This window comes from Anthonomus grandis, chromosome 19, assembly GCF_022605725.1.
Source record: "Anthonomus grandis grandis chromosome 19, icAntGran1.3, whole genome shotgun sequence".
In the NCBI taxonomy this organism is placed as follows: Eukaryota; Metazoa; Arthropoda; class Insecta; order Coleoptera; family Curculionidae; genus Anthonomus; species Anthonomus grandis.
The window spans coordinates 6,731,396-6,759,095 of NC_065564.1; the positions used below are offsets into that span (position 1 = coordinate 6,731,396).

Consider the following 27,700-nt stretch of genomic DNA (forward strand, 5'->3'; position numbering starts at 1 on the left):
GTTGGGAACATCAGACTGTGCACAGTGTGTTCCTCGAGTGATAATAAAAGTAAGTATATGGTATATGTAGAAAACTATATAAAACCTAAATTAGTGTTAATACCGCAAAAATTAACAAATCTTTAAGAAACCACGTACAATCAATCAACAGTCAATGTACAATCCTATACCAGGGCTACCTGATATAGGTGAAAATGTAATGAATGATGATCTTTACCTGATACTGTACTTTTGTATTTTTTATTTTTCTCGCCAAATTTTGCATGCATGTTACTAGTGTTTCTTTGTATTCACCCTATTAATTTGATGCTAGTCGTCAATGACAAAAGGCTTAAGCTGTCCTTAGGAAAATTACTTAGAACTTTTTTGTTTGAAATATTTTTATAAATTTAGATGTCAAATTAGTATTTTTCGAAGGCCACTGTGGTCTCAGAATCTCTACTTGTGTGGTCTGGTGGGCAGTCAATCCCTGTAGCCAATAGACCCATATCAATAATACCGATATTATCCAAGCTCATTGAGCTCTGTCTAAACCAACGTCTCATATCTTTTCTTGATAAACATAATTTACTTTCACCAGCGCAGTTTGGCTTTCGAAAAGCCACTGCTGATGCACTCAGAGTGATGGTAGACTACCTGGTTGATGCATGTGAAAGGGGCAAGACAGTGAGTGCAATTTTCTGCGACCTCTCAAAAGCGTTCGACTGTGTCTCGCATAATATTTTGTTGAGCAAGTTGGTTTTTTATGGTATCCGGGGTATTTGCCTGGAACTTATCCAGTCCTACCTTTGTGAGCGTCAGCAGATGGTGACTTGTGGAGGAAGAACATCCTCCATACTTCGAATAACAACAGGGGTGCCTCAAGGATCAATCTTGGGTCCTCTTCTGTTTTTACTTTATGTAAATGAATTACCCGCCCACTTCTCAGAGGTGATATCTGTACAATATGAGGATGACACAACTCTTCTCAGTCAGCATTCAGATCTGATTTCCCTACAGAATGGAACTAGTGCAACTCTTCACAAGTTAAAAGTATGGTTTGCTGACAATAATCTATGCTTGAATCTAAATAAAACAGAGGTGGTTAATTTCTCTTTAAGGGAAAGACATCAGAGAATAGACGCGATCAAATTTCTGGGTGTTTATCTAGATAATAAATTATCATGGAAGAACCATATAATAGATCTGGCAAAAAAACTCTCGTTGGTTCTTTTTCTATTGCGCAGAATTGTTCAATTGGCGCCTCCAGTAGTATGTAGAAAGTTGTCATATGGACTGTTATTTTGGGGTAACTCGGCTGACTGGCAGAGAGCATTTAAGTTGCAAAAATCGGCACTCAGAATTCTAGAAAACAAAAAACCAACAGATAGTTGTAGACCTTTATTCAAAAATTTAAAAATCATGACGATGCCTGGCCTATACATTCACCAATGTCTGATGTTTGCCAGAACATACTCTTTTAGATTTAGCACAGTAAATAGTAGGCACTTATATGACACCAGACATGGGGGAAATCTTTTACTTTCACAACACAGGCTTAGTCTGACCCATAAGGGCTATATGACTGTGTGAACCAAAATTGTATTTTGTTTAATCTTTTTTTTTTATTTGCTATGTTATGTAGGTAAAACTCTGATAGATTAATGTCTCCGTTTGTGCACTGTATTATTGGCGTTTGACAGTCTATACCTTTTGACGATGCTAAGCTGTTGGATGTATTTGAGCAAATAAAGAAGTATTATTATTATTATTATTATTATTAAGGTTGTTTCTAGTATATGTTATACTACATATACTATGGTGTTTTTTACTTTAGTATTAATTTTTTAAGTAGGTCTAGATTATGACAGTTGTTTATGTAAATATTATTGCTTTGTAAAATTTACAGTTAATGGGGTTTTCCCGTATTATAAATAAATAAATAAGTTTAGGACATTTAACGATCTTAGTGCTGACCATGTTTTTTTTGTCTGGAAAGAAAATTGAGATAGGCCTTTTTCTCGGAAATCAGAACAGAAACTATAAAATTACGCAGTTCTTTGTACCGGTCCCAATCTTGAGGTTCTTTAGTACGCTTATGCGTTTTTATAAGGCTTTATCTCGCTCCCTCATGACAGCCTTTAAATTTTCTGTTAGCCACGGAGCATGAGGTTTTGTCACTCTAGTTTTTTTTAAAAGGAGCATGAATATTAAAAAGTGTGTTTAAAAAATCAGTAAAAACAAGTAATTTTTTGTCTCTATCGTTCTCATAAACAATATCCATCCAAGGCACATAGAGATCGGACAAAAAATCATTTAGAAGAAAATCTTTAAAACAACGATACGTAACAAGTTTTGATAAAGCTTTATTAGATTTTAGTTTTAAGTCAACAAAAGCGAGTCTGTGATCGGAGATTGTATCGACAGAAAATGTTTGAACTTATAAAAATTGGATCTATAAGCTTGCTTTAATTTTGAGTTATGCGAGTTAAGTATCTGTACAAGATTATACCTATGAGTCAAAACAGTTAAGAACAACATTATTAAAATCAAATAAATTAATATTAAAGTCTCTTAAACATAATATCACATCAAAATTTGGAAAAACTTTCAAAAGAGGTCCTATGTTTATATTTAGGGGGCGACAAAAATTACCAGTGGCAATAGAAGAAGATTTTAGCTTTATTTTCAAAAAGATATATTCAAGTTCTCTAGTTATTAGGAAGTGAAATGTAATTAAGTCTACATCTAATGCGTTTTAGATATGTTGAGTGAGAGCTTAAACGTGTCTAACCATATTTTCATTTTACGAATATTAATAAACACTGTGCACTAAATATATCTGGTTTGATTATTTCGTATTATTATTATTATTGCAAAAGGACAATGGGTGGTACTCACATGATTAAACCTCCTGGAGAAAGCCACCACGTTCGGAGCGACGCTCAGCTTCGTCTTCTTGTTCCAACCGCAGCTGGCCAACTCGTCCGGCTGAATCGCATGAAACACCGGCCAGTCGAGCAGCGTGAGCTGCGCGGCGAACTCTTCCGCCGGTATGCGCAGAATGTCGAAGACCGCGCAGCTGTAGTTCTGATGGCACGCGCGGTTCGGCAGGCTGTTGCTCTTGAGGTGAGCCAAACTGCGCAGAAACGGCGCGTATTCAGTTAAAATGTCACTGTTACTGTTACGGTTGGTTGGTATTACCCGTGGTTGTAGTAGCAGCCGAGGGGTGCCCCCGGGGTGGAGCTTTTACGGGGTCTAGAGTCATTTAGGGGCGGTTTTAAGGCACAGCTATTGCTCGCGTATATAATATCGTCCTGGTTCTATAAGGTTTTTCAGGTGGGTTTAGTAAAGAAAGAAAATATGATATATTACATAAGAGAAAATTTTGTGTACAAGCATCCTAAAAGCTATAAAATTTTTCGAAAACACGTTCTCAAAAATGGCTTGAAAATAAGTGAAACAGCTGCCAAAAATAAAAGTTAAAGGAAGTAAGTCCAAAGGTATCGTTAAAGAATTAATAAAAATTACGTAGAGGGATACGTTTGTAATTTAATCATATGGGCGAGTTTCTGGTGAGGGAGGATGCGGGGATTGGTAGGGGAAAATCATCTACCTGATGAGTCAAGTGTAAGAGAAAGGTTTAGGGCATTAGCTGTTTCCAAGATAAAAAGAGAAAATAGAATTAGGACTTTTTGAGATATGAAGAGCGGTTTACAAGAATCTTTTAACTCAACAGAACATAGGTATCTAACTGTTTTTTTTTGAGTCAAAAAAAAAACCTTCACTGTTGCTTAAACCCCAAAAAGACATAAGAGAAGAGTACATTGAACGTGCAACCATTCCTCCCAGCTCATGTCTTGCCATTTTTACTGCAAAACATCCAGAGGATAATTCTGATGCAAGATTTAGGATATGATCTTCGAATCGATGGTAATACCAAGGCATTTACAGTTTTCTTTGTTTTGCAAGGGAGACTCTTCACTAATCATCATGCCCTGACGTCAAACCCCATAATAAAGGTCTTAACCACATTAAACACAAGCATCTTTGAAGCACACCACCCTGCTAAAATCTTAACATCTTTGAAAACCTGAGCTCTAATGTAATCAGAATATGGTGGTGTCATCAGCAGACTGAACCACTTTGTCGTTTACATACAGTAAAAATTATAGTGATCCTAACACTGAACCTTGAGGTACCCCAGATTTAAGGGATCCAGAATCAAATAAACACCCAGATACTGTAACTCTCTTAGTACGATTTGATAGATAGGATTCCAGCCATTGCAATGACATACCCCTTAAAACATATTTATTAAGAGTGAAGAAATAGTCCATACTTGCAGTGGAGTCGTCGATTAAGGTAAAATGAAAATGCCACAGTCTACCTTCACCTGTTTATTTTACGAAATTATCGTTTAGATTTCCGAACATGTTTCGGACACAGTGGTGTCCATCATCAGGGGCTAAAAAGTTTAAAATTAGCGTAAGTTACACACACCAGGGTTTGAGTTTATGTCAATAAAAATCCTATCCCAGTGATTTTCAAAAAAGTTCGTCAATTCTTTGCTATTAAAGTTAGAGACGTGATTCAAGCACTGGCATATTCCCCAATTAAAAAAGTAACTTTTTTGTATCTATAAAAAAATTTGATATATCAATAGTTTTTGAGAAAAATCACAATTTGTCTTTTTTGCCATTTTTGTGTTTCAGATGATTTTCAAAAAAGTCCGTCATTTCTTTGCTATTAAAGTTAGAGACGTGATTCAAACGCTGACATATTCTTCAATTAAAAAAGTAACTTTTTTGTATCAATAAAAAAATTTTATATGTCAATAGTTTATGAGAAAAATCACAATTTGTCTTTTTTGCCATTTTTGTGTTTCAGGTGATTTTCAAAAAAGTCCGTCATTTATTTGCTATTAAAGTTAGAGACGTGATTCAAACGCTGACATATTCTCCAATTAAAACAGTAACTTTTTTGTAACCATAAAAAAATTTGATATGTCAATAGTTTTTAATAAAAATCACAATTTGTCTGTTTTGCCATTTTTGTGTTTCAAGTGATTTTCATAAAAGTCCGTCATTTCTTTGCTATTAGAGATAGAGACGTGATTCAAACACTGACATATTCTCCAATTAAAAAAGAAACTTTTTTGTAACTATAAAAAAATTTGATATGTCAATAGTTTTTAATAAAAATCACAATTTGTCTTTTTTGCCATTTTTGTGTTTCAAGTGATTTTCATAAAAGTCCGTCATTTCTTTGCTATTAGAGATAGAGACGTGATTCAAACACTGACATATTCTCCAATTAAAAAAGTAACTTTTTTGTATCAATAAAAAAATTTGATATGTCAATAGTTTATGAGAAAAATCAACATTTGTGTTTTTTGCCATTTTTGTGCTTCAAGTGATTTTCATAAAAGTCCGTCATTTCTTTACTATTACAGTTAGAGACGTGATTCAAACACTGACATATTCTCCAATTAAAAAAGTAACTTTTTTATAACTATAAAAAAAATTGATATGTCAATAGTTTATGAGAAAAACCACGATTTGCCTTTTTTGCCATTTTTGTGTTTCAGGCGATTTTCAAAAAAGTCCGTCATTTCTTTGCTATTAAAGATAGAAACGTGATTTAAACATTGACATATTCCCTAGGCAAAGGAGTAACTTTTTTGAATCTATAAAAATAGTTGATATGCCAATAGTTTATGAGAAAAATCAACATTTGTCTTTATTGCCATTTTTATGTTCCAAGTGATTTTCATACAAGCCCGTCGTTTCTTTGCTATTGAAGATAGAAACGTGATTCAAACAGTGACATATTCCCTAGGCAAAGGAGTAACTTTTTTGTATTAATAAAAAAATTTGATATGTCAATAGTTTATGAGAAAAATCATGATTTGTCTTTTTTGCCATGTTTGTGTTTCAGGTGATTTTCAAAAAAGTCCGTCATTTATTTGCTATTAAAGTTAGAGACGTGATTCAAACGCTGACATATTCTCCAATTAAAAAAGTAACTTTTTTGTATCTATAAAAAAATTTGATATGTCAATAGTTTATGAGAAACATCAACATTTGTGTTTTTTGCCATTTTTGTGTTTCAGGTGATTTTCAAAAAAGTCCGTCATTTATTTGCTATTAAAGTTAGAGACGTGATTCAAACGCTGACATATTCCCCAATTAAAAAAGTAACTTTTTTGTAACTATAAAAAAATTTGATATGTCAATAGTTTATGAGAAAAATCATGATTTGTCTTTTTTGCCATGTTTGTGTTTCAGGTGATTTTCATAAAAGTCCGCCATTTATTTGCTATTAAAGTTAGAGACGTGATTCAAACGCTGACATATTCTCCAATTAAAAAAGTAACTTTTTTGTATCTATAAAAAAATTTGATATGTCAATAGTTTATGAGAAAAATCAACATTTGTGTTTTTTGCCATTTTTGTGTTTCAGGTGATTTTCAAAAAAGTCCGTCATTTATTTGCTATTAAAGTTAGAGACGTGATTCAAACGCTGACATATTCCCCAATTAAAAAAGTAACTTTTTTGTAACTATAAAAAAATTTGGTATGTCAATAGTTTATGAGAAAAATCAACGTTTGTGTTTTTTGCCATTTTTATGTTTCAAGTGATTTTCAAAAAAGTCCGTAATTTCTTTGCTGTTAAAGTTAGAGACGTGATTCAAACACTGACATATTCTCCAATTAAAAAAGTTACTTTTTTGTAACAATAAAAAAATTTGATATGTCAATAGTTTATGAGAAAAATCAACATTTGTGTTTTTTGCCATTTTTATATTTCAAGTGATTTTCATAAAAGTCCATCATTTCTTTGTTATTAGAGATAGGGACGTGATTCAAACAGTGACATATTCCCTAGGCAAAGGAGTAACTTTTTTGAATCTATAAAAATATTTGATATGCCAATAGTTTATGAGAAAAATCAACATTTGTGTTTTTTACCATTTTTGTATTTCAAGTGATTTTCATAAAAGTCCGTCATTTCTTTGCTATTACAGTTAGAGACGTGATTCAAACACTGGCATATTCTCCAATTAAAAAAGTAACTTTTTTGTATCTATAAAAAAATTTGATATGCCAATAGTTTATGAGAAAAATCAACATTTTTGTTTTTTGCCATTTTTGTGTTTCAAGTGATTTTCATAAAAGTCCATCATTTCTTTGCTATTAGAGATAGGGACGTGATTCAAACGCTGACATATTCCCCAATTAAAAAAGTAACTTTTTTGTAACCATAAAAAAATTTGATATATCAAAAGTTTACGAGAAAAATCAACATTTGTGTTTTTTGCCATTTTTGTGTTTCAGGTGATTTTCAAAAAAGTTCACAATTTCTTTGCTATTAAAGTTAGAGACGTGATTCAAACACTGACATATTCTCCAATTAAAAAAGTAACTTTTTTGTATCTATAAAAAAATTTGATATGTCAATAGTTTATGAGAAAAATTACGATTTGCCTTTTTTGCCATTTTTGTGTTTCAGGCGATTTTCAAAAAAGTCCGTCATGTCTTTGCTATTAAAGATAGAAACGTGATTCAAACAGTGACATATTCCCTAGGCAAAGGAGTAACTTTTTTGAATCTATAAAAATATTTGATATCTCAATAGTTTATGAGAAAAATCAACATTTGTGTATTTTGCCATTTTTGTTGTGATTCAGGTGATTTTCATAAAAGTCCGTCATTTTTTTGCCATTAAGATAGACACTTGATTCAAATCCAAAGACTTCAATATACTTAAAAGAGAAGTTCGATGATGCAAGGTTACTTTAGTAAAGTTAACATTGTCACCAACTAATAATATAAATTTAGAGTGTAGGGACAGTTGGATAATAGAGAGTCAAGTTTGTCCAGGAACATGTCCAGTGGGTGGCCTATAAACACAAAGAACATAAGGATGGTTGCTTACCTCTGATATCCTTAGGGTGGCGAGACTGTCTCCGGAAATATCGCGCGGTATTTCAGAGTAGCGCAGCATTTTCAGGTCATGGCTGTTGTCTCTCGCACCTCTGAGCTGAAACACGGCGTAAATGAACGATCGACGGCTATTTTTAATTTTTTGTTTAGTTTCTTAAGTAAACTTGACAATGGCGATGCGAATTCTCCGCTAGTTTTTCATTAACGCCGTTAGGGCATAAGAGTTTAAATTGGTGTTAGGGAATGAATTTATCTACAAAATGGCGGTTATTGAGCCACGAAGTGCCCTTAAAACGTGTCAACATCTTAGCGCTTTACAAATGTTTTTTTTAGAGACATATAAGATTGGCAAAATTGTATTTATTTTTGATGTTATTGGCATTTCTGAATGTAACGTACTTGACATTTATATAAAAATCAATGGGGTCGAGGTTGCCACTGCCTGCTCTAAAACTCGTTCACCAACAACTCACCGCTTGTAAAACGTTGAATATTAAATTATTTTTTAAGCAATTGACCGCAGGACAGAAACATTCAACCAGCAGTGAGATTTATGCCAAGCCTCGGCGCAGATCGTTGCGCACTTACCTAAAACTCGTCTGACAACATCTCACCGCTGGATAAACGTCAATTAAGAAGCCCTTACAAGGATGGAATATGAAAGTGACTTTTTTACTAACTGCACCTTTACACACTTCTTCAAAATCGTTCAAATTATGAAGAAAAAAACACACACGACCACGTCCGATTTCCACATCAGAAACCGCCAACCGCAGCTCCTGACCGCGCTCGAACAATACCGAATCCATTAATTACGGCTAATTAATTAATTAAGACTAATTAATTAACATGGTTGTTTTAGTTGGACCGAGTGTCGTTGCACTGACATCAATTTTACCATCGAGAGAAGTATGGCACACGCTCACCGGGCGCATGCGTGACTCACATTATGCGGGAAATCAACGGAAAGTAGAGAAACAGTGCAAAAATTCATTTCCCTATTGTTTAATGATTATTACGTAATTAGAATGCAGAATTCGGCCGAAATGGATGCGGACCGCGCCTCTTTCTCTTTCCGTTCACCGTTAATATGTATCGGATTCTTTTTTTTTGTCTCGGATCGCTGTCTCCGTATAATTCGAAAGGGGCTCGAGTGTAATTTGCGCTTTTTTCTATCGTTTTATATCGTTCACTTCGCTTCGGGAGGTTTTCATTTATTTATCTCGTCATGCTGATGAGTTGAACCTCCTGGGAATCATCCGGCATTAATTCGTCGATATCTTTTGATCCTGATGAGTTAGGACCATCAAATAACTTGCATTTAGTAGCCCATAGTTTGATCTTCAATAATGATATTAATAATGAAAACCATAAACCTAACAGAAAGCGAGATATCCGACTTCTTAGGAACTATGTCGCCCTACATTGGATCTGCACAGAAAATCTGGAATATCTCGCTTGCTACTACTGCTAGGACAAATAATCTCAGAACGAAATGTCTATGCATTGCCAAGATCTAACGAAAATACTTTAAACCATTTAATTATGAGCAATGGTTTAGGAGTTACAGAAGTTGGAATTTTTGCCAACGTCCTGGAGCGCCAACCTGGAATAATTCCCTGATATCTTTAAATCCTGATGAGTTCGAAGCATGAAATAACTTGCATTTAGTAGGCCATAGTTACATCTTAAAAAATGATATTAGCAGTTAAAACCGTAAAACCAATAGAAAAAAAGATATCGGGCTTCTTAGGAACAATGTCCCCTCTTCATCGGTATTGTACAGAAAATCTGGTATATCTCACTTGTTATTGGTTCTACGAAAAATTTCCTCAGAATGAAATTTCTAAACCTTGCCAAAATTTAACAAAAACGCTTTAAACCATTTAATTATGAGCAGTGGTTTAGGAGTTACAGGAGTTTGAATTTTTCCTAACACCCTGGAGCTCTTGGAGCCTCGACCTGAAATGATTCCCTGATATCTTTTGATCTTGATGAATTAGGAGCATGAAACAACTTGCATTTAGTAGGCCATAGTTAGATCTTAAAAAATGATATTAGCAGTTAAAACCGTAAACCTGATAGAAAGAAAGATATCGGGCTCCCTAGGAACAATGTCCCCTCTTCATCGGATTTGTACAGAAAATCTGACATATCTCACTTGTTATTGCTTTTACGACAATATCCTCAGGATGAAATTTCTAAGCATTCCCAAGATCTAACAAAAACACTTTAAACCATTTAATTATCAGCAGTGGTTTAAGAGTTGCAGGAGGTTACATTTTTCTAAACGCCCTGGAGCTCTTGGAACGTCCACCTGGACTAATTCCTTGATATCTCTTGATCCTGATGACTTAGAACGATGAAATAACTTGCATTTAGTGGGCCATAGTTTGAACTTCAAAAATCATATTAACAATTAAAACCGTAAACCTGATAGAAAGAAAGATATCGGGCTCCTTAGGAACAATGTCCCCTCCATATCGGATTTAAACAGAAAATCTGACATATTTCACTTGCTATTGCTTCTACGATAAATTTCCTTAATATGAGATTTCTAAGCCTTTTCAAAGTCTAACGAGAACACCTTAAACCATTTAATTATCAGCAGTGGTTTAGGAGTTACAGGAGCTTGAATTTTTCTCAATGTCCTGGAGTTCTTGGAGCGTCCACCTGGAATAATTTCCTGATATTTATTGATCCTGATGACTTAGAATGATGAATTAATTTGCTTCTAGTGGGCCATAGTTTGAACTTCAAAACTCATATTAACAGTTAAAACCGTAAACCTGATAGAAAGAAAGATATCAGGGTTCTTCGGAACAATGTCCCCTCTTCATCGGATTTGTACAGAAAATCTATCATATCTCACTTGCTATTGCTTCTACTACAAATATTCTCAGGATGAAATTTCTAAGCATTGCCAAGACCTAACAAAAACACCTTAAACCATTTAATTATGAGCAGTGGTTTAAGAATTACAGGAGATTGAATTTTTCCCAACGTCCTGTATCTCTTGGAGTGTACACCTGAAATGATTCCTTGATATCTTTTGATCCCGATGAGTTAGAAGCATGAAATAACTTGCATTTAGTAGGCCATAGTTGGATCTTAAAAAATTCTATTAACAGTTAAAACCATAAACTTAATAGAAAGAGAGATATCCAGCTCCTTAGGAACAATGTCCCGCACATCATATTTGAATTAATGAGCCTGATGTATCACAAGCCACTTTTGAAGATGATTCAACAAACGCTATAAGTATTTTAAAAATTCTTTCACAGCAGCATAGGTCAATGATTATAGAATGATTTGATGCATTAAATATGCTTCTATCTCTGAAACTTAGTGAGTAATGATGGTTTTGGCGAGGCTATGATTGACGCACAATTTTTGCTTAAAATTTCAGTTTGTAATCAGTGTATCTTGGAAAATACTAAAGGGATTTTAATGAAGTTTTCAACTAAAGTTAAGGCATTAAATAATGAACAATTTGATATATAAACAACTCCCAGGGATTAAACAGTTATTGAGTTAGAGGAGGTTTTGTGGTGCAAGCTCCAAGAATAGATCAAATAAGTGCTTCTAATGGGAGATTGTTGCAGCAAAATTACATAACGGCAATCAAAGCACAACGAGGCAGTTTTTTTTCATAAAAAAACCAAAAATCTCAGGAAGGAACCAAGCAATCTAATTAACTTTCACTGTACATATCTCAGTGTGATACTCCAATACAGTGAAAGTACCACTTGCACGGCACTATATATACTTCCCGATCTAAAATTAAATCATCAGTACTAGTTTTGCATTATTATCAAACGCATTTGGTGCAACCATGAATTCTTACGGTAGTCTGATGGTACTGATGTTCGTCGCGGTGGCAAAGGGCAGCTTCGAGCACCACGGAGGGCACCACGACCTTTCGCACACCGTCGAGGTGACCAAGCACGTGCCCGTGCCGGTTTACAAGCACGAGACCGTGCCAGTGCCACATGCCGTGCCAGTACCAGTGCCCAAGCCAGTGGCGGTGCCAGTGCCACAACCGTACCCGGTGCACATCAACGTGCCCCAACCTGTGGCCGTGCCAGTGATCAAGACCATCACCATCCCCGTGGAGAAACCGGTGCCTTACAAGGTGGAGAAGGAGGTGCACTATCACGTGGAGAAGCCAGTGCCCGTGCCAGTTGAGAAGCACGTGCCAGTGAAGATCACCAAGCCGGTGCCAGTTAAGGTGCCCGTCTACAAGGTGGTGTACCACCACAGCAAGCACCATTAATCCCGATGGGGTGGGAGCCGTGAGGTTTGATGCAAGACTGATACACCAATTGTTTTTCTTATTTGTTATTTTCTTCTTGTTATGTTTTGTTAAATAAATAATGTTATTGTTGAAAAAGTTTGATGTTGCTTACAAAATTATTGAGTAAGGGCTTGAAAAGGTCTGAAGCTCTTTAATAGGGTCAACAGTATGGAAGATACACCAGTTTTAATCATGCTTGGGTCTCTTGGTACTGGAACGCAAAATTTACCACTATTTTATTTATTTATTCAACAGACAAAAAGCCAATATTACAAAAAATTAACTGATTTTAAAATCACATCTGCATACATGAGGTAAACTCTTTATGCCAAAACAACAAAACATATCATCTTAACAACTAGGTTTGTTCAACTAACTTAACAAAACTTAAACATTGTACCAATCACAATGAGATATTTATGATTTATGATATTTATTTATGAATGGAATATAAAATGAATGGAATATAAATTGAATGGATCATAAAACACCACAAATGACATGTCTCTCAGATTTCCTCTGGTTTTAAGACCTTATGTTAGTTAGGTTGATAGAGATTAATAAAACTAGTGAAGATTTATCCTGTATGTGATATGTATAATTTGTTTTGAACTCACTTATTCGGGATATGGATATTGTAGTTTATTCATGCTTACATGGTCAATTAAACGGAGCAGTCTAATTACCATATAATAAAATATTATAATCAAAAACATCTTAAACATACAGGGTGTTCGAAAAATAGAAGGAGATATTTCAATGGGTCATTGCTTGTAAAAAAATATGAGCAAATGTTTCTATAAAGATGGGTCCGGAAATGCACAGATAGTGTGATACATTTTAAAAAAATATATTAATTGTTTATTAATATTAATAATTTTTCAAGGAGAACTGACACTTTTCAATGTCAAACCTCCATGCAGAAATGATTTTTTGTTTTTCAAGGCACCTTTTTTTACCAATTATGTCCAGCGGCATGCAATTTTTTTGTCGAAAACGAAGTGGGATACGGAAAAAATACAAGAGGCAAAAAGTTGTATTTTTAAATGCTTAATCAAACAACATATATTAAAGTTAAAAAAAAGGCAGTGGTGTACATTGTTTTGCCAATAATGTTTGCTAAGATGTCCCCGAGACGCCACTGGACCTTATAATTTTAATCTAATTATATTGTATAGAGACTTGATAGAAAGACTGAGATGTATACCCTGTTATACTGAACCTTTAATGCCTCTATGAAAAAATCCGAGAAATCGAAGGTTTTTGGGAAAAAGTCAACTTTGTGATTTTCACCATTTCTGTCCATCAGATGACTTTCAAAATGTTAGCTAACTTTTTTGCTATTAAAGATAGAGACCTGAAACAAAAAGTGAAATGGAAAACTAATTATTTAGCACCTTTTATGTATCTAGATCATTTTTTTGAAAAACTGTTTTTTTTTGAGAAAAAGTGACATTTAGCTTTTTTACCAGTTTTACAATTTGGATGATTTGCAAAATTTGGGATAATTTTTTTAGTATTAAAGATAGAGACATGAAATAAAAAGCAAAATAAAAGATCAATTAATTGGCACCTTTAATGTATCTACAACATTTTTTGAGAAACTAAAGGTTTTTGAGAAAAAGTGACATTTAGGTTTTTTGCCATTTTTACAATGTGAATGATTCTCAAAATTTAGAATAACTTTTTTACTATTAAAGATAGAGACCTGAAACAAAAAGTGCAGGGAAAGACTAATTAATTGGCACCTTTTATGTATCTACAACATTTTTTGAAAAACTAAAGGTTTCTGAGAAAAAGTGACATTAAGGTTTTTTTCCATTTTTACAATATGGGTGAATTACCAAATGTGGGATAACTTTTTTAGTATTAAACATAGAGACATGAAACAAAAAGTAAAATAAAAGATCAATTAATTGCCATCTTTAATGTATCTACAACATTTTTTGAGAAACTAAAGGTTTTTGAGAAAAAGTGACATTTAGGTTTTTTGCCATTTTTACAATGTGAATGATTCTCAAAATTTAGAATAACTTTTTTACTATTAAAGATAGAGACCTGAAACAAAAAGTGCAGGGAAAGACTAATTAATTGGCACCTTTTATGTATCTACAATATTTTTTGAAAAACTAAAGGTTTTTGAGAAATAGTCACATAAGTTTTTTTTTTCATTTTTACAATATGGGTGAATTACCAAATGTGGGATAACTTTTTTAGTATTAAACATAGAGACATGAAACAAAAAGTAAAATAAAAGATCAATTAATTGCCATCTTTAATGTATCTACAACATTTTTTGAAAAGCTTAAGGTTTTTGAGAAATAGTGACATTGACAGAAAAATATGCTGTTCCTAAGTTTTTTTGTTTCACATGAATTTACCATTGCAACTTTCCAGCTTGTTAGAACAAATTGCCTCCTTACTTTCTCGGGTCAAACTATAATTTTTTTCGTAACCCCTTAACATTTAATTTACATAATTCAATTTCAATCCGCTGGATTATTATTCAAATTACTCGATTTATTTTTATTCTTACATGGAGTGTACATTCTAATAAAATTCTATAGTTGGAATTATTCTATGGATTTTCTCGCAAGAAGTTTTTATAATGTTTTTTGAAAATTAGCCTTGGGCCAAATTTTGGGAATAATGTTTCACCTAATTATAATGTATAATATAATTAAAGTCAAATTACTTATAATGTCAGCAGAAAAACATAGAGAAGGCAGTTGGTCTTTATAAATTTGATTAAAAAAATGCTAAAAGGTTGCAAACGGGCTGAGTCCACCCCTGTCTCGCGGCTCCATCCCAATAAACATTCACAAGACCAGTTACATAATAACAAACCGTCTCATCATCTGCACCAGTGAAAGTAAAATTACCGTATAAATACCCCTGGTGTAGAAAAAAGCTACAACACTCGTCCAAACCACAGTACCGGCAAAAAATGACCTGGCTAACGCAAGTCACATTAGCACTCACCCTCCTCCTCACCCTTACTAGGGCGGAGGGGTACGAGCAGTACCAGGGCGGCTGGGACTCCGCTGGGGGTCAGCAGCACGACCTCTCGCACACCGTGCAAGTGACCAAACACGTGCCCGTGCCAGTTTACAGGCACGAAACCGTGCCGGTGCCGCACGCCGTGCCCGTACCAGTACCCAAACCAGTGGCGGTGCCAGTGCCGCAACCGTACCCGGTGCACATCAAGGTGCCCCAACCCGTAGCTGTGCCAGTGATCAAGACCATCACCATACCAGTGGAGAAGCCGGTGCCTTACAAGGTGGAGAAGGAGGTGCACTATCATGTGGAGAAGCCAGTGCCAGTGCCAGTTGAAAAGCACGTGCCAGTGAGGATAACCAGGCCGGTACCAGTCAAAGTGCCCGTCTATAAAGTGGTGTACCACCACGAGAAGAGTGGCGGGGGGCACTATTAGAGGTTGCTAGGGCAACACTGACACAGCATACCTCATTTCTTGTTGTTATTTAGTTTGTAATGTTAATATATTATGTTTTTTATAAATTTTGGGCCTGTTTATTGAGCATAGGGGTCAGTGGGCATGTCAAAATATACTTTATTTGCTAAGTTTACAAACTTGTGCTAAAAGCTTCCTTATCCTAGAATTTATAATACAAGTATTTATTTGGTTATACAGGATACAGGACAAAAACAGAATACAGAATAGATTTTGATCGTACATAGAAGCATATTTTATATAATCAAAGAAAAAACCAAAAAAGACCCTTACCTTAATGCTTTTTTCTGAATAGTAAAAATAATGTTAAGGAGTCCCTTGAAGAACAAACCCCAAAATGGCAACCCATAACGGATATGAGAGTCTATTAAGGCGAATTAAACTGAACCAGCAAACAACCCCTCCAACTCATGCCTGGCAACCCTGACTGCAAAACAACCAGAAGGAAGTTTAGCAGCGAAGCCCTCAAACCTTAAACTCTCAACAATGAAGAGGCCGAGAAATCGACAATAATCCCTACCACCTAGTGGGCTCTGCTTATCAAACAAAAAACCCTCTACATTACACTTAAAGCCCAGAACAAAAGTCTTATCAACGTTGAATACAAGCTGATTGCAGATGCACCACTCTTTAATTTTGTGAAGATCCTCTACTATGAGAGATCTGACTACTTTTTGATCTTTTTTCATCATCGGCAAACTGAACCACTAGTCCATGCAGTGATAGAGAGCTCAAGTCATTAACGTATAATAAAAATAAAATAGGACCTAACACTGACCCTTGAGGTACACCACATTTAAGATGTGCTATCTCTGACGAAAATCCAGATGCAACCACCCTCTGGGTGCGGCCAGACAGGTATGACTTCAACCACCCCAAAGCCACTCCCCTAAATCCGTAAAAATCAAGCTTTGACAGCAGTATTCCATGATCCAAACAATCGAAGGCCTTGGACAGATCGCAGAACACCGCTGCTGCAGCCTCCTTGGAGTTCATAGATAGATACACACTCTCCAAGAATCTGAAAATGGCATCCTGCGTGCCCTTAGATGACTGAAATCCATACTGATTAGGGGCAGCACATTGTATTTGGTCAAAAAAGAGACAATTCTCTTTTTTGCAAGCCGCTCAAGAACCTTGGAGAGGGTAGACAAAATTGATATGGGACCACCCTTATGAAGAGGGATAATCATAGCTTCCTTTAAACAGGATGGGAACTCGCCCTCAAGAAATGACTGATTGATTGCCCAAACCAAAGCACCTAAAGCGCTCGCAGGCAGAAGTGATTGCAGACGTGAAGAGATACCATCGGAACCTGAAGACCTATGATTCTTCAAGCACTGAATTGTTTCAAGGACCTTGGTGGCATCTACAGGGTGGAAAAAGAATGATTGGTTGATAGCATTCCGATTAAGATACTGCAATGGTCATATAATATGATATCAAAGACAACATAAGCAGCAAAGTCTCCTCGACAAAAGAACTAAAAAGAAAGCAAGTATTTATTTATTTGTTACAAGTATCAACAGCTACAATTGCTGACATTTGGCGACTGGCTTTTTTACAATTTGGATGATTTTCAAAATTTGGGATAATTTTTTTAGTATTAAACCTAGAGACTTGAAATAAAAAGTAAAATAAAATACGAATTAATTGGCACCTTTAATGTATCTACAACATTTTTTCAAAAACTAAAGGTTATTGAAAAAAAGTGACATTAACTTTTTTTGCCATTTTTACAATATGGGTGATTTACAAATTGTGGGATAATTTTTTTACTATTAAACATAGAGACATGATACAAAAAGTGCAAGAGAAGACAAATTAATTGGCATCTTTTATGTCTCTACAACATTTTTTGAAAAACTAAAATTTTTTGAGAAAAAATGTTATTAAGGTTTTTCGCCACTTTTACAATTTGGATGATTTACAAATTTTGGGGTAATTTTTTTACTATTAAACATAGAGACATGAAACAAAAAGTGCAAGGGAAGACTAATTAATTGGCATCTTTTATGTATCTACAACATTTTTTCAAAAACTAAAGGTTTTTGAGAAAAAGTGAAATTAAGTTTTTTTGCCACTTTTACAATTTTGGTGATTTACAACTTTTGAGATATTTTTTTTACTATTAAACATAGAGGCATGAAACAAAAAGTGCCAGGGGAGACTAATTAATTGGCACCTTTTATGTATCTACAACATTTTTTCAAAAACTAAAGGTTTTTAAGAAAAAGTGAAATTAAGGTTTTTTGCCACTTTTACAATTTAGATGATTTACAAATTTTGGGGTAATTTTTTTACTATTAAACATAGAGACATGAAACAAAAAGTGCCAGGGAAGACTAATTAATTGGCATCTTTTATGTATCTACAACATTTTTTCAAAAACTAAAGGTTTTTGAGAAAAAGTGACATTAAGGTTTTTTGCCACTTTTACAATTTGGATGATTTACAAATTTTGGGGTAATTTTTTTACTATTAAACATAGAGACATGAAACAAAAAGTGCAAGGGAAGACTAATTAATTGGCATCTTTTATGTATCTACAACATTTTTTCAAAAACTAAAGGTTTTTGAGAAAAAGTGACATTAAGGTTTTTTGCCACTTTTACAATTTGGATGATTTACAAATTTTGGGGTAATTTTTTTACTATTAAACATAGAGACATGAAACAAAAAGTGCAAGGGAAGACTAATTAAGTGGCATCTTTTATGTCTCTATGACATTTTTTCAAAAATTAAAGGTTTTTAAGAAAAAATTACATTTAGGTTTTTTTGCCATTTTTGCAATATGGGTGATTTACAAATTTTGGAATAACTTTTTTAGTATTAAACATAGAGATACGAATCAAAAAGTAAAATAAAAAATCAATTAATTGGCACCTTTAATGTATCTACAACATTTTTTAAAAACTAAAGGTTTCTGAGAAATAGTGACATTAAGGTTTTTTACCATTTTTACAATATGGGTTATTTACAAATTCTTGGATAACTTTTTTAGTATTAAACATAGAGACACGAAACAAAAAGTGAAATAAAAGACCAACTAATTGGCACCTTTTATGTATCTACAACATTCTTTCAAAAACTAAAGTTTTTTGAGAAAAAGTGACATTAAGGTTTTTTGCCATTTTTACAATTTGGATCATTTTCAAAATTTTAAATAACTTTTTTGCTATTAAAGATAGAGGCCTGAAACAAAAAGTGAAATGGAAAACTCATTATTTGACACCTTTTATGTATCTACAACATTTTTTGAGAAAAAGTGACATTAAGGGTTTTTTGCCTTTTTTTACAATTGTCCGATAACGTTTTTAGTATTAAACAGAGAGCCATGAAACTAAGACAAAAGAACCAAAAGGGACGCAAGTATTTATTTATTTATTTGTTACAAGTATCAACAGCCACAAGGCCACTTACAGATACTAACTTAACATACCATAAAAACTACTGTAATAAATAATAGAAGGAAATACAAAAATGAGCAAATACACAATACGCATAACAACACAGAAATTACTCACACTAATAAAATACAATAACAAATACCCAACACATCACTGATCAGTTCAGTTCAGTTTTTTTAAAACTGACTCAGACTAGTTGAATCAATGTTAATATCGGAAGCATATATAAGTTAAAATATTCACAAAGTTTATAAATGGGAAAATTTTTATAAAGGTTGGTTCATGGATAAGCCAGATAAAAAACTAATGGATGGCGAGTGTTAATTTTTAATGTAATATAGTAAATACTAAGTAATTCTATTGTAACCTAACTTGTATATTGGGTTTTTTTGACTAAATAACCAATTAAAAAAAATATTAATAAAGAAGTTGCTTATGTCATATGCATCTTATCAACATGCAGACTACTTAGATGGTACATTTTGGCATTTTATGTTATATATTCTAACAATGTTTAAATTTTTACCACCTACTTGAACCTGCTTAATGTATTTCTGCTATGTGTTTTAGCTTTATGTATGTAAGTATATTTGTGAATATACTAATTTTCGTATTTTTATATTTATATTAACTTTGACTATTTTATCAAACATTGAGATAAGAGCATAGATCCCATATAAATCCAACTTAATTTAAATCGCTTATAAATAAAATTTACCACTCTAGAAAACCCCTAAAAACCAAAAACCCGGCCCTGCTATCCTATCTATGACCACATAAACCAGGTAGACGAACTTCCGATCATTTAAATGCGCCCTCAGGCAACCATCGGACAACATTATAATAAACTTGATTCATTATGGCACCGAAACCAGTTTAATTTCATATATTAATACGAGGGGCACACAAGAAGATCTCAGTGAGGCTTAAGGGAATTTCAAAGAAAGTCAATACTCTAACCAGGCTTTTGGCCCTTAGGCAACCTTTAAAATTTTAAAATTTTCCTAGAAGTACTGCAAGTACTTTACGATAACCCCCCGTTAAATTAAGATCATAATGAAGCAATAATGACGGTGATAAAATCTAACGATGCACATAATACGTGGATGTGAAAGTTTTTTTAAGGAACGGCCGTTACACATCTGTTATTTCCTGCTATCATTTGTTGTACTAGAGTGTGTGAATGTCAGGTATAATGTATTACATCATGGGAGTAAAATGGACCTCCTGGAGCACTCAGTGGCGTTATATGCAAGTTTTTAGTGCATCTAATAGGGCTCATTGAGACCTACAATTACTACCTCAAGTTTGGGAATTTGAGAAACATGAAGCACCCACTTAGGCAAACCGATGACTTGCATCCCAAAAATAAAAATTACAAAATAAAAAAAATGTTTATGGATAATCTGTACACCTACTTCCAAGAAGTCTTAAAATAACTGAAGTCTGATACACTCCACACAATACCTGATAACAAAAATGTATATTAAAAAAACAATCAGTCTAACCCCGATAAGCAAAATGTTGCATAAAGCCTTGATATTTTTAGCCGCCGTGTCAGCTATTGCAGTAAGTACCTACTGAGGAAATAAAAATAATTTTAATTTGAGCCACTTGTCATTATAGGCTGAAGGCAACTTAACCAAACAAGTTTACCAGAAAATCAATGAATACAAGAACTTGTACTCACTACTGTCTGAAAACAGTTACAAAATAGCTGAGGAAGCTTTTAGCCAAACAAACCACATTATTGCAAATTTGACTGGGGGGCTCCAAGAGACATTCTCTTACAATAATGCTTCAAAAAAAATATCTGACCTGGAAGCGCAAGCTAAAAACTTAGGTGGGTTTGTTTAATTTAAATTCTAACCAATAACTAGCCAATGATCCTTTATTTAGGCATGGATATATCAAATTGCCTTCTCCTCAACCAACTTGACTTCGATCAAGCCAAAGCCATCATTAACACAACAGAAACCCTTGGCCACACTTACACCGAATACTCCACAGTAATCCTGATGTACCTGGAACTCTCTTTGGATAGATTACACAATGACCAAACCAACAATCTCTCCAAATATGAGACAACTATGGACTACTGTCTACTGAGGGAAAACCAACCAGCTCAGAACACTTGCCTGTGGGAGTTGCTCACCGAGGTGCATCTAGGCATAACTTTGTTCCACTCTGAGGGTGTTTTATTGGAAAAGACTGTGGGCGCTGTGGCTGTTCAGTTAGAGGAAAAGATGCCTGAAGTTGTTTTGGAGTGTGAAACAAGTTGGCGGATATATGTCGACTATGTTGTGGGGGAAATTACTAATTGTGCACAGAATGTTTTCAATAATGACACCAGAGAATAATGGTGTTGACCTTGCTCTTAGAGATAAGCTTAATGTCCAAAGTCAATAAACTGTTTATAAATAAATCAGTGAGCACTTGTGTGTTTTCTGCTTTAAAACTTTAAAAGGTTTATGTTTTGTTACAGGTAAAACTACATAGATTCGCTCTATATCTTGATAAAAATAAGCCAACTTTTATAGCAACAATGAACCAGATGACACCAATAGAAGCAGAATAATGCACCAAGGTACCTAAGGGCAACTTTCCATAGCATAAATATTCTTCTATTCAATGGATCAGCTTAGTTTCTTTAATTAAAGTAATAGAAGCTGAGTTATGAACCAAGTTAACTGATGTATTTGACTAAACTGCACTTCAGATAGACATGACCTTCAAAGGTTTGAATAAAAACTGTTCTATGGTATGGTTTCGCTTCAATTTTTCAATATTACTTAAGAACACATTGAAGTAATTTTTAAAGTAAAAATGGTACAAATCCGAGAGGTAGAAACTGATTTATGGACTCACATGAAGGAGATTTTGTTGCAATCAACTAGACATTCCAAATATTGTCATAAAAGCTGTTCTAGTCCACGAATTTGATTCAGTTCTTCAATGTTAGCTGGAGAAGATGCCCACTAACTAAGTAAAGTAATCATTAAACAAATCCAAGGAGTAGAAGCTGGGTTGTGAACCAAATTATCCAATATACATGACTCGACTGCATTTCAGCTAGAAATGACCTTCAAATATTTGGATAAAAACTGTTCTATAGTATGGATTTGGTTCAATCTTTCAATGTTACATAAGAAGACCTTCAATTTACTTTGAAAGTAAAAATGGTTTGAATCCAAGAAGTAGAAGCAGATTTATGGACCGAGGCACTTGCAATTTCACTGAGGCCAACTATACATGCCAAAATTTATAATAAAAAGCTGTTCTATTTAATAGATTTGTTTCAGTTGTTCAATGCTAGCTGGAGAAGATGCCAACTAACCCAGAAAACAAAAAATAAACAAATCCAAGCAATAGAACCAAAGTTGTCAATGAACCAAATACTATTTGTGAATGTACCCACCTAATTACATTTAAATATATATAAAACTAAATGATAGGTACAAAAGATGATAATTTTTATGACTGTTTACTAAGAAATCAGTACATAAATCTAAATAAGGCATTTATTTAGGCAACTTTATGTGGTATAACTTGTAAGGCGCTTGCCTCTTGTGTGTTCTAATAATAGGACCTTCCAGAACCCTCTAAACAAATTAAAATATGAATCAGACTATTCTGGATGCATATTAAAACACGTCCAGTGCCCCAAAAGACTGCCAAGCCTCTTTGGGGCTCTATATAACTAATTAGGGGCATAACAGCCTCACCCAACTCCACATCATTACAGCATCATTATTGTGATTTTTACAATATAAATATAAGTGAAAATAGGTCAATATATGGCTACAAAGCCTCCAAATAACGTTTTTATATACTGTTAATAGAAAAACCTCAATAAAACATTAGAAATAAACATGGGACTTACCAGCTCTTACAGCGGCATTTCTCGGGTGCGTATACCGGGCCCCACACGCCCGAACTCACCTAAAACGAATTCCACGCGCAAAGCACTAAAAATACAACGTAAACTTGGGAATTTTTAGGGGGCTTCTTTATTGGGAAACTCAGTAAAACGCACCTGTCTCAAACGAGAATTTTCACTATAAATAAAAATAAAAACCCATTGACCAATCGCGGTGGGTCCTCGGGTGTCACGTGACATGGTGCGGGTTTTAGGCCTGATAGTCACGTGGGATTGTTATTCTAACCTAATTATATTTACAAAAAATCAATTTATTTACTAAAACTGTATGAATAATTATTAATTTATTTTATTAAATAGCTTTATCTCTTCCAAAAAGTCTCAATAATATGTAATATTCAAAACAGGAATTTAAATATCCAGACCAATCATTCCCCCCTAAAGATCACGTGATCCATTTATTATGACATGTCATGACATCGGTCCTAACCTCACATTTTACCCCGAAAAACGCCCCAGTTAAAAGGCTCCTCAGGCCGTTCCTCGTAATTCTACAGTCGAAAATCGAGGTGTCTTGCGCCAAGCGACCCCGCTACCCTCCAAAAATGGAGAAAATAACGGATGTCATCATGCGCCCCCTCGAAAACTCCATCTACGTGAAACCCTATCGGATGCACTTCACCCAGAACGGGCGTAAAAAGGATTGGGACCTGTTGGGGGTGCACGAGAGCGTCGCCATCGTTATTTTCAATGTTACCAGGCGGGTTTTGGTGCTGGTCAAACAGTTTAGGCCGGCGGTTTATTTGGGGACAATCGATCCAGCTGATCGGCAGGTCGGTTGTGAGATTGATACAGAGAAGTACCCTCCGAGACGTGGGATCACTTTGGAGGTATGTGCTGGAATTGTGGATAAGAAATTACCCTTGGTAGAGATTGCTAGGGAGGAGATTCTTGAGGAGTGCGGATATGATGTGCCAGTGAACCGAATTGAATTTATCAGTAAGTACTGCATGACTTAACGTTATTTGCTAGTGTTGTCTAGTTAAAAGTGGCTGAGTTTGGTGGTTTAATGTAGGGAGGTTTGCTTGAGGGAGACAACTTAATATTTAACATTTTGTTGTGTTGTTTTGCATGTATTATAGACTTACCAGTGGCTTAGTTTTGTGCTTTAAGACTAGCTTAATTGGGTTAGGGCTATTTTGGGGCTTGACCAAAAATTTATTTTGGTTGTAAATCCCGATTTCTTCTGTCAAAAGGTACTTACCAATCTGGAGTCGGTACATCGGCCGCTCACCAAACAGCCTACTACTGTGAAGTGACAGACGAGATGAAAACAGGCTCGGGGGGTGGCACCGATGATGAATTAATTGAGGTGGTTGAAATGACCATAGAGGAAATTAAGAAATATGTTACTCAAAAAGAGGTGATCAACAGTCCGCCCAGTTTTATGTATGCGATTTATTGGTTTTTGTTGAACAAGGCTCCCAATTTGTGATATACATTGTAAAAGTCATTGCCCAATTTTGTGATATATTTGATTGTGTACCAGTGCAAATAAGTTTAATATTCATTCCGTATTAGGTTAAGTGATGAGAGTAATAAAAATTGATGAAAAACTGGATTTGTTTTTGGTTCTAAATAAACCTTAGATTTAAATTTTCTTATTTTTCCTCCCAGGTGGTCCTGTAACTCCTTAAGTAATCATCAGATTTAAATAAAATTTGTTGCATTTAAAAGAGCATTTTAATCATTCTCTTAATAAAATGTATGTTTTGAGTTAAATTTCAATGCATTTGAACAAATACCAATTGAAGTACGTAGGAACACCTTAGGTAAACAGTTGGGTGTTAGTGTCCATAACTTCTGAACCTATTATCCGATTTTAATAAGACTTGTTGCATTTAAAAGGGCATTGTTAGCTGTCTTTTAATAAAATGTATGTTCTCAGTTAAATCATCATGCATTTTAACCAACACCTATTGAATTACTTAGAAAAATAAGGCAGATACCCTAGGTAAAGGGTTGGGCGAAAGTGGCCTTAACTCCTGAACCAATTATCCAATTTTAATGAAACTTTTTGCATTTAAAAGGAAATTTAATGCAGTTTATTACTAAAAAGACACAATATACGTCCAAATAATTTATTAAACGGAGTAGACTAACAAAAATTGGTCATCTTAAAACCTAAAATAAAATCAGTTTATTACCACACCCCGGTTCTGCAAGAGAGATATGTCTGCTGGCTCATTATTTTACGTAAAAAAAAAACAATATTTAATTGACTCTATTTAAATTTGAACTCTTTAAGCGGACCCTGTATAATTCTAGAATATTCCAAAATAAATCTTAATGTACATATTCTATAAGAAGCTTATAGGAGTCCCTTTTAATAAAAAAATCTACCGTCAGTCGTACAGCCATATCGATTCATACTGCCTTAACAAGGGACACCCCGTATAAAATTTTATTAAATAAACTTTATTTGATAAAGGAACATATAATCATTAACATTTATAATCTACTACAGCTCTATATGAGGATCCCCATCCGCCATTTTGGTTTTTAAATGTAACCCTAACCAAACAAAAAAACGCCATATTGGAAACAAAATGGCGGACGAGCATACATATCTACGTTACTCTAATTAATTATACGTGAGACTCGGTTACAACGAGTGTGTGTGTGTGTTATTTCACCACTAAATCTACTTCCATTAATATTAATGATAATTAGATACGATTGATTTGGGCCAAGAAAAGTAAGGAACCTCACCGAATTAAAAAAAACCTCCTCTTGCTGCTTTGAGAACATTTATATATTCCTTACTTTTTTGGCACATTAAATAATTAATATTAATAAAAAATAATCATCTTGTGCAAAAGAAGTACGTTTCGGCCGGCTTAGTGTTGATCCTCAGGCCTGGAAGGGGTTTGGGAGGGGGTGGCGAGCAGTTGGTCGTCGTCGAACATCGGGTTCTTCACCTCCAACGGACCCTCGATCTGGAATTTTATCGAGTGAACGTTCAGCTTTTCACTACAAGGGAAGTTATTCATTGATTTTGTACAAGCAAGAATACTAAGGTGCGCAGATGTTTTATACATGCAACTGCGCCGTTCAATAATTGATTAGGCATGATTTGTAAACAAGATGGCGGCCAAGAAGTTAAATAAAGAGCATGATCTGGTGACATTTCGTACGCCTTATCCAGGTACCGGTTATCAAAATGGCGGCCAAGCAGCTGACCTGCGCAAACAAGAGTGGCGGAATGGCTTGTTGATATATCGCCCAACATTTTAATGACGTCTTTGATGCTTTTTGAGGTTAGATTCGGCATTATTTGCTAACAAAATGGGGGCCAAGAAGTTGAATGCAGAGTGTGAGGGTAATCCGTTAATATTTCGTGGGAATGATACCTCGACAAGTCTTGGTGATAATATGGGGGTTCGGTCAAGTTGGCGACGGATGCGTAGCAGCCATCTTAACTATTTGAAGGTTTTATATTTTATTAATAATTCTGGATAACTGGGGAATCACCTGACTCAGTTTTCGTTAAAATCGGCCCATGTGTCTTCTTATTATAACTCGGCGAACGAAGTCTTGGTCAGAATTTGAGGGTTCGGTCAAGTTGGCGACTGATACGCAGCAGCCATCTTAACTTTTTAAAAGTTTTATATTTTATTAATAATTCTGGATAACTGGGGAATCACCTGACTCAGTTTTCGTTAAAATCGCCCCATGTGTCTTCTTATTATAACTCGGCAAACGAAGTCTTGGTCAGAATTTGAGGGTTCGGTCAAGTTGGCGACGGATACGCAGTAACCATCTTAACTTTTTGAAGGTTTTATATTTTATTAATAATTTTGGATAATTGGGGAATCACCTGACTCAGTTTTCGTTAAAATCGCCCCATGTGTCTTCTTATTATAACTCGGCAAACGAAGTCTTGGTCAGAATTTGAGGGTTTAGTCAAGTTGGCGACGGATACGCAGCAACCATCTTAACTTTTTGAAGGTTTTATATTTTATTAATAATTCTGAATAACTGGGGAATCACCTGACTCAGTTTTCGTTAAAATCGGCCCATGTGTCTTCTTATTATAACTCGGTAAACAAAGTCTTAGTCAAAATCATGGGGTTCGGTCAAGTTGGCGACGGATACGCAGCAGCCATCTTAACTTTTTAAAAGTTTTATATTTTATTAATAATTCTGGGTTACTGGGGAATCACCTGACTCAGTTTTCGTTAAAATCGGCACATGTATCTTCTTATTATGACTCGGCAAACGAAGTTTTGGTCAGAATTTGAGGGTTCGGTCAAGTTGGCTACTGATACGCAGCAGCCATCTTAACTTTTTAAAAGTTTTATATTTTATTAAATATTCTGGATAACTGGGGAATCACCTGACCTAATTTTCAGTCAAATCGGGCCATCCGTCTTCCTATTATAACTCGGTAAACAAAGTCTTAGCCAAAATCATGGGGTTCGGTCAAGTTGGCGACGGATGCGTAGCAGCCATCTTAACTTTTTGAAGATTTTATATTTTATTAATAATTCTGGATAACTGGGGAATCACCTGACTCAGTTTTCGTTAAAATCGGCCCATGTGTCTTCTTATTATAACGCGGCAAACAAAGTCTTTGATGAAAATATGGGGTTCCCTTTAAGATTGTGACCAGTACGTAGCCGCCATTTTGACTTTTTGGGACTAAAATAC

At 34.7% G+C, this 27,700-nt stretch overlaps 6 protein-coding genes across 6 annotated transcripts in view; 4 read left to right on the forward strand and 2 right to left on the reverse strand.

Moving 5' to 3' along the window:
* The window catches only part of LOC126747226 (ras-specific guanine nucleotide-releasing factor RalGPS2-like), a 38,376-nt gene extending 15,201 nt beyond the window's left edge, over window positions 1-23,175 (reverse strand). Inside the window, exons 1-4 of the mRNA XM_050455733.1 lie at window positions 22,991-23,175; window positions 7,921-8,025; window positions 3,184-3,302; window positions 2,881-3,118 (exon numbers count right to left, since the gene is read on the reverse strand). Coding sequence (XP_050311690.1) covers window positions 2,881-3,118; window positions 3,184-3,302; window positions 7,921-7,989 — 426 coding nt within the window. The 5' untranslated portion in view covers window positions 7,990-8,025; window positions 22,991-23,175. The remainder of the gene's footprint in view (window positions 1-2,880; window positions 3,119-3,183; window positions 3,303-7,920; window positions 8,026-22,990) is intronic.
* LOC126747230 (E3 ubiquitin-protein ligase RNF12-B-like) lies at window positions 11,710-12,324 on the forward strand. Its single transcript, XM_050455737.1, has one exon. The coding sequence runs from the start codon at window positions 11,764-11,766 to the stop codon at window positions 12,202-12,204; it is 441 nt and encodes a 146-aa protein (XP_050311694.1). The 5' UTR covers window positions 11,710-11,763; the 3' UTR covers window positions 12,205-12,324.
* LOC126747229 (E3 ubiquitin-protein ligase RNF12-B-like) lies at window positions 15,122-15,747 on the forward strand. Its single transcript, XM_050455736.1, has one exon. It carries the CDS (start codon window positions 15,173-15,175, stop codon window positions 15,656-15,658), a length of 486 nt encoding a protein of 161 aa, XP_050311693.1. The 5' UTR covers window positions 15,122-15,172; the 3' UTR covers window positions 15,659-15,747.
* LOC126747227 (uncharacterized) lies at window positions 20,528-21,546 on the forward strand. The gene is made up of 3 exons (XM_050455734.1): window positions 20,528-20,676; window positions 20,734-20,950; window positions 21,007-21,546. Exons 1-3 carry the CDS (start codon window positions 20,587-20,589, stop codon window positions 21,465-21,467), a joined length of 768 nt encoding a protein of 255 aa, XP_050311691.1. The 5' UTR covers window positions 20,528-20,586; the 3' UTR covers window positions 21,468-21,546.
* Window positions 23,176-23,455: 280 nt separating the features above from the next.
* LOC126747228 (uridine diphosphate glucose pyrophosphatase NUDT14-like) lies at window positions 23,456-24,606 on the forward strand. The gene is made up of 2 exons (XM_050455735.1): window positions 23,456-23,986; window positions 24,244-24,606. The coding sequence occupies exons 1-2, from the start codon at window positions 23,461-23,463 to the stop codon at window positions 24,480-24,482; spliced, it is 765 nt and encodes a 254-aa protein (XP_050311692.1). The 5' UTR covers window positions 23,456-23,460; the 3' UTR covers window positions 24,483-24,606.
* Window positions 24,607-25,114: 508 nt separating this feature from the next.
* LOC126747375 (protein cab-1) overlaps window positions 25,115-27,700 on the reverse strand; it is a 28,960-nt gene continuing 26,374 nt past the window's right edge. Inside the window, exon 10 of the mRNA XM_050455952.1 lies at window positions 25,115-25,986. Coding sequence (XP_050311909.1) covers window positions 25,888-25,986 — 99 coding nt within the window. The 3' untranslated portion in view covers window positions 25,115-25,887. The remainder of the gene's footprint in view (window positions 25,987-27,700) is intronic.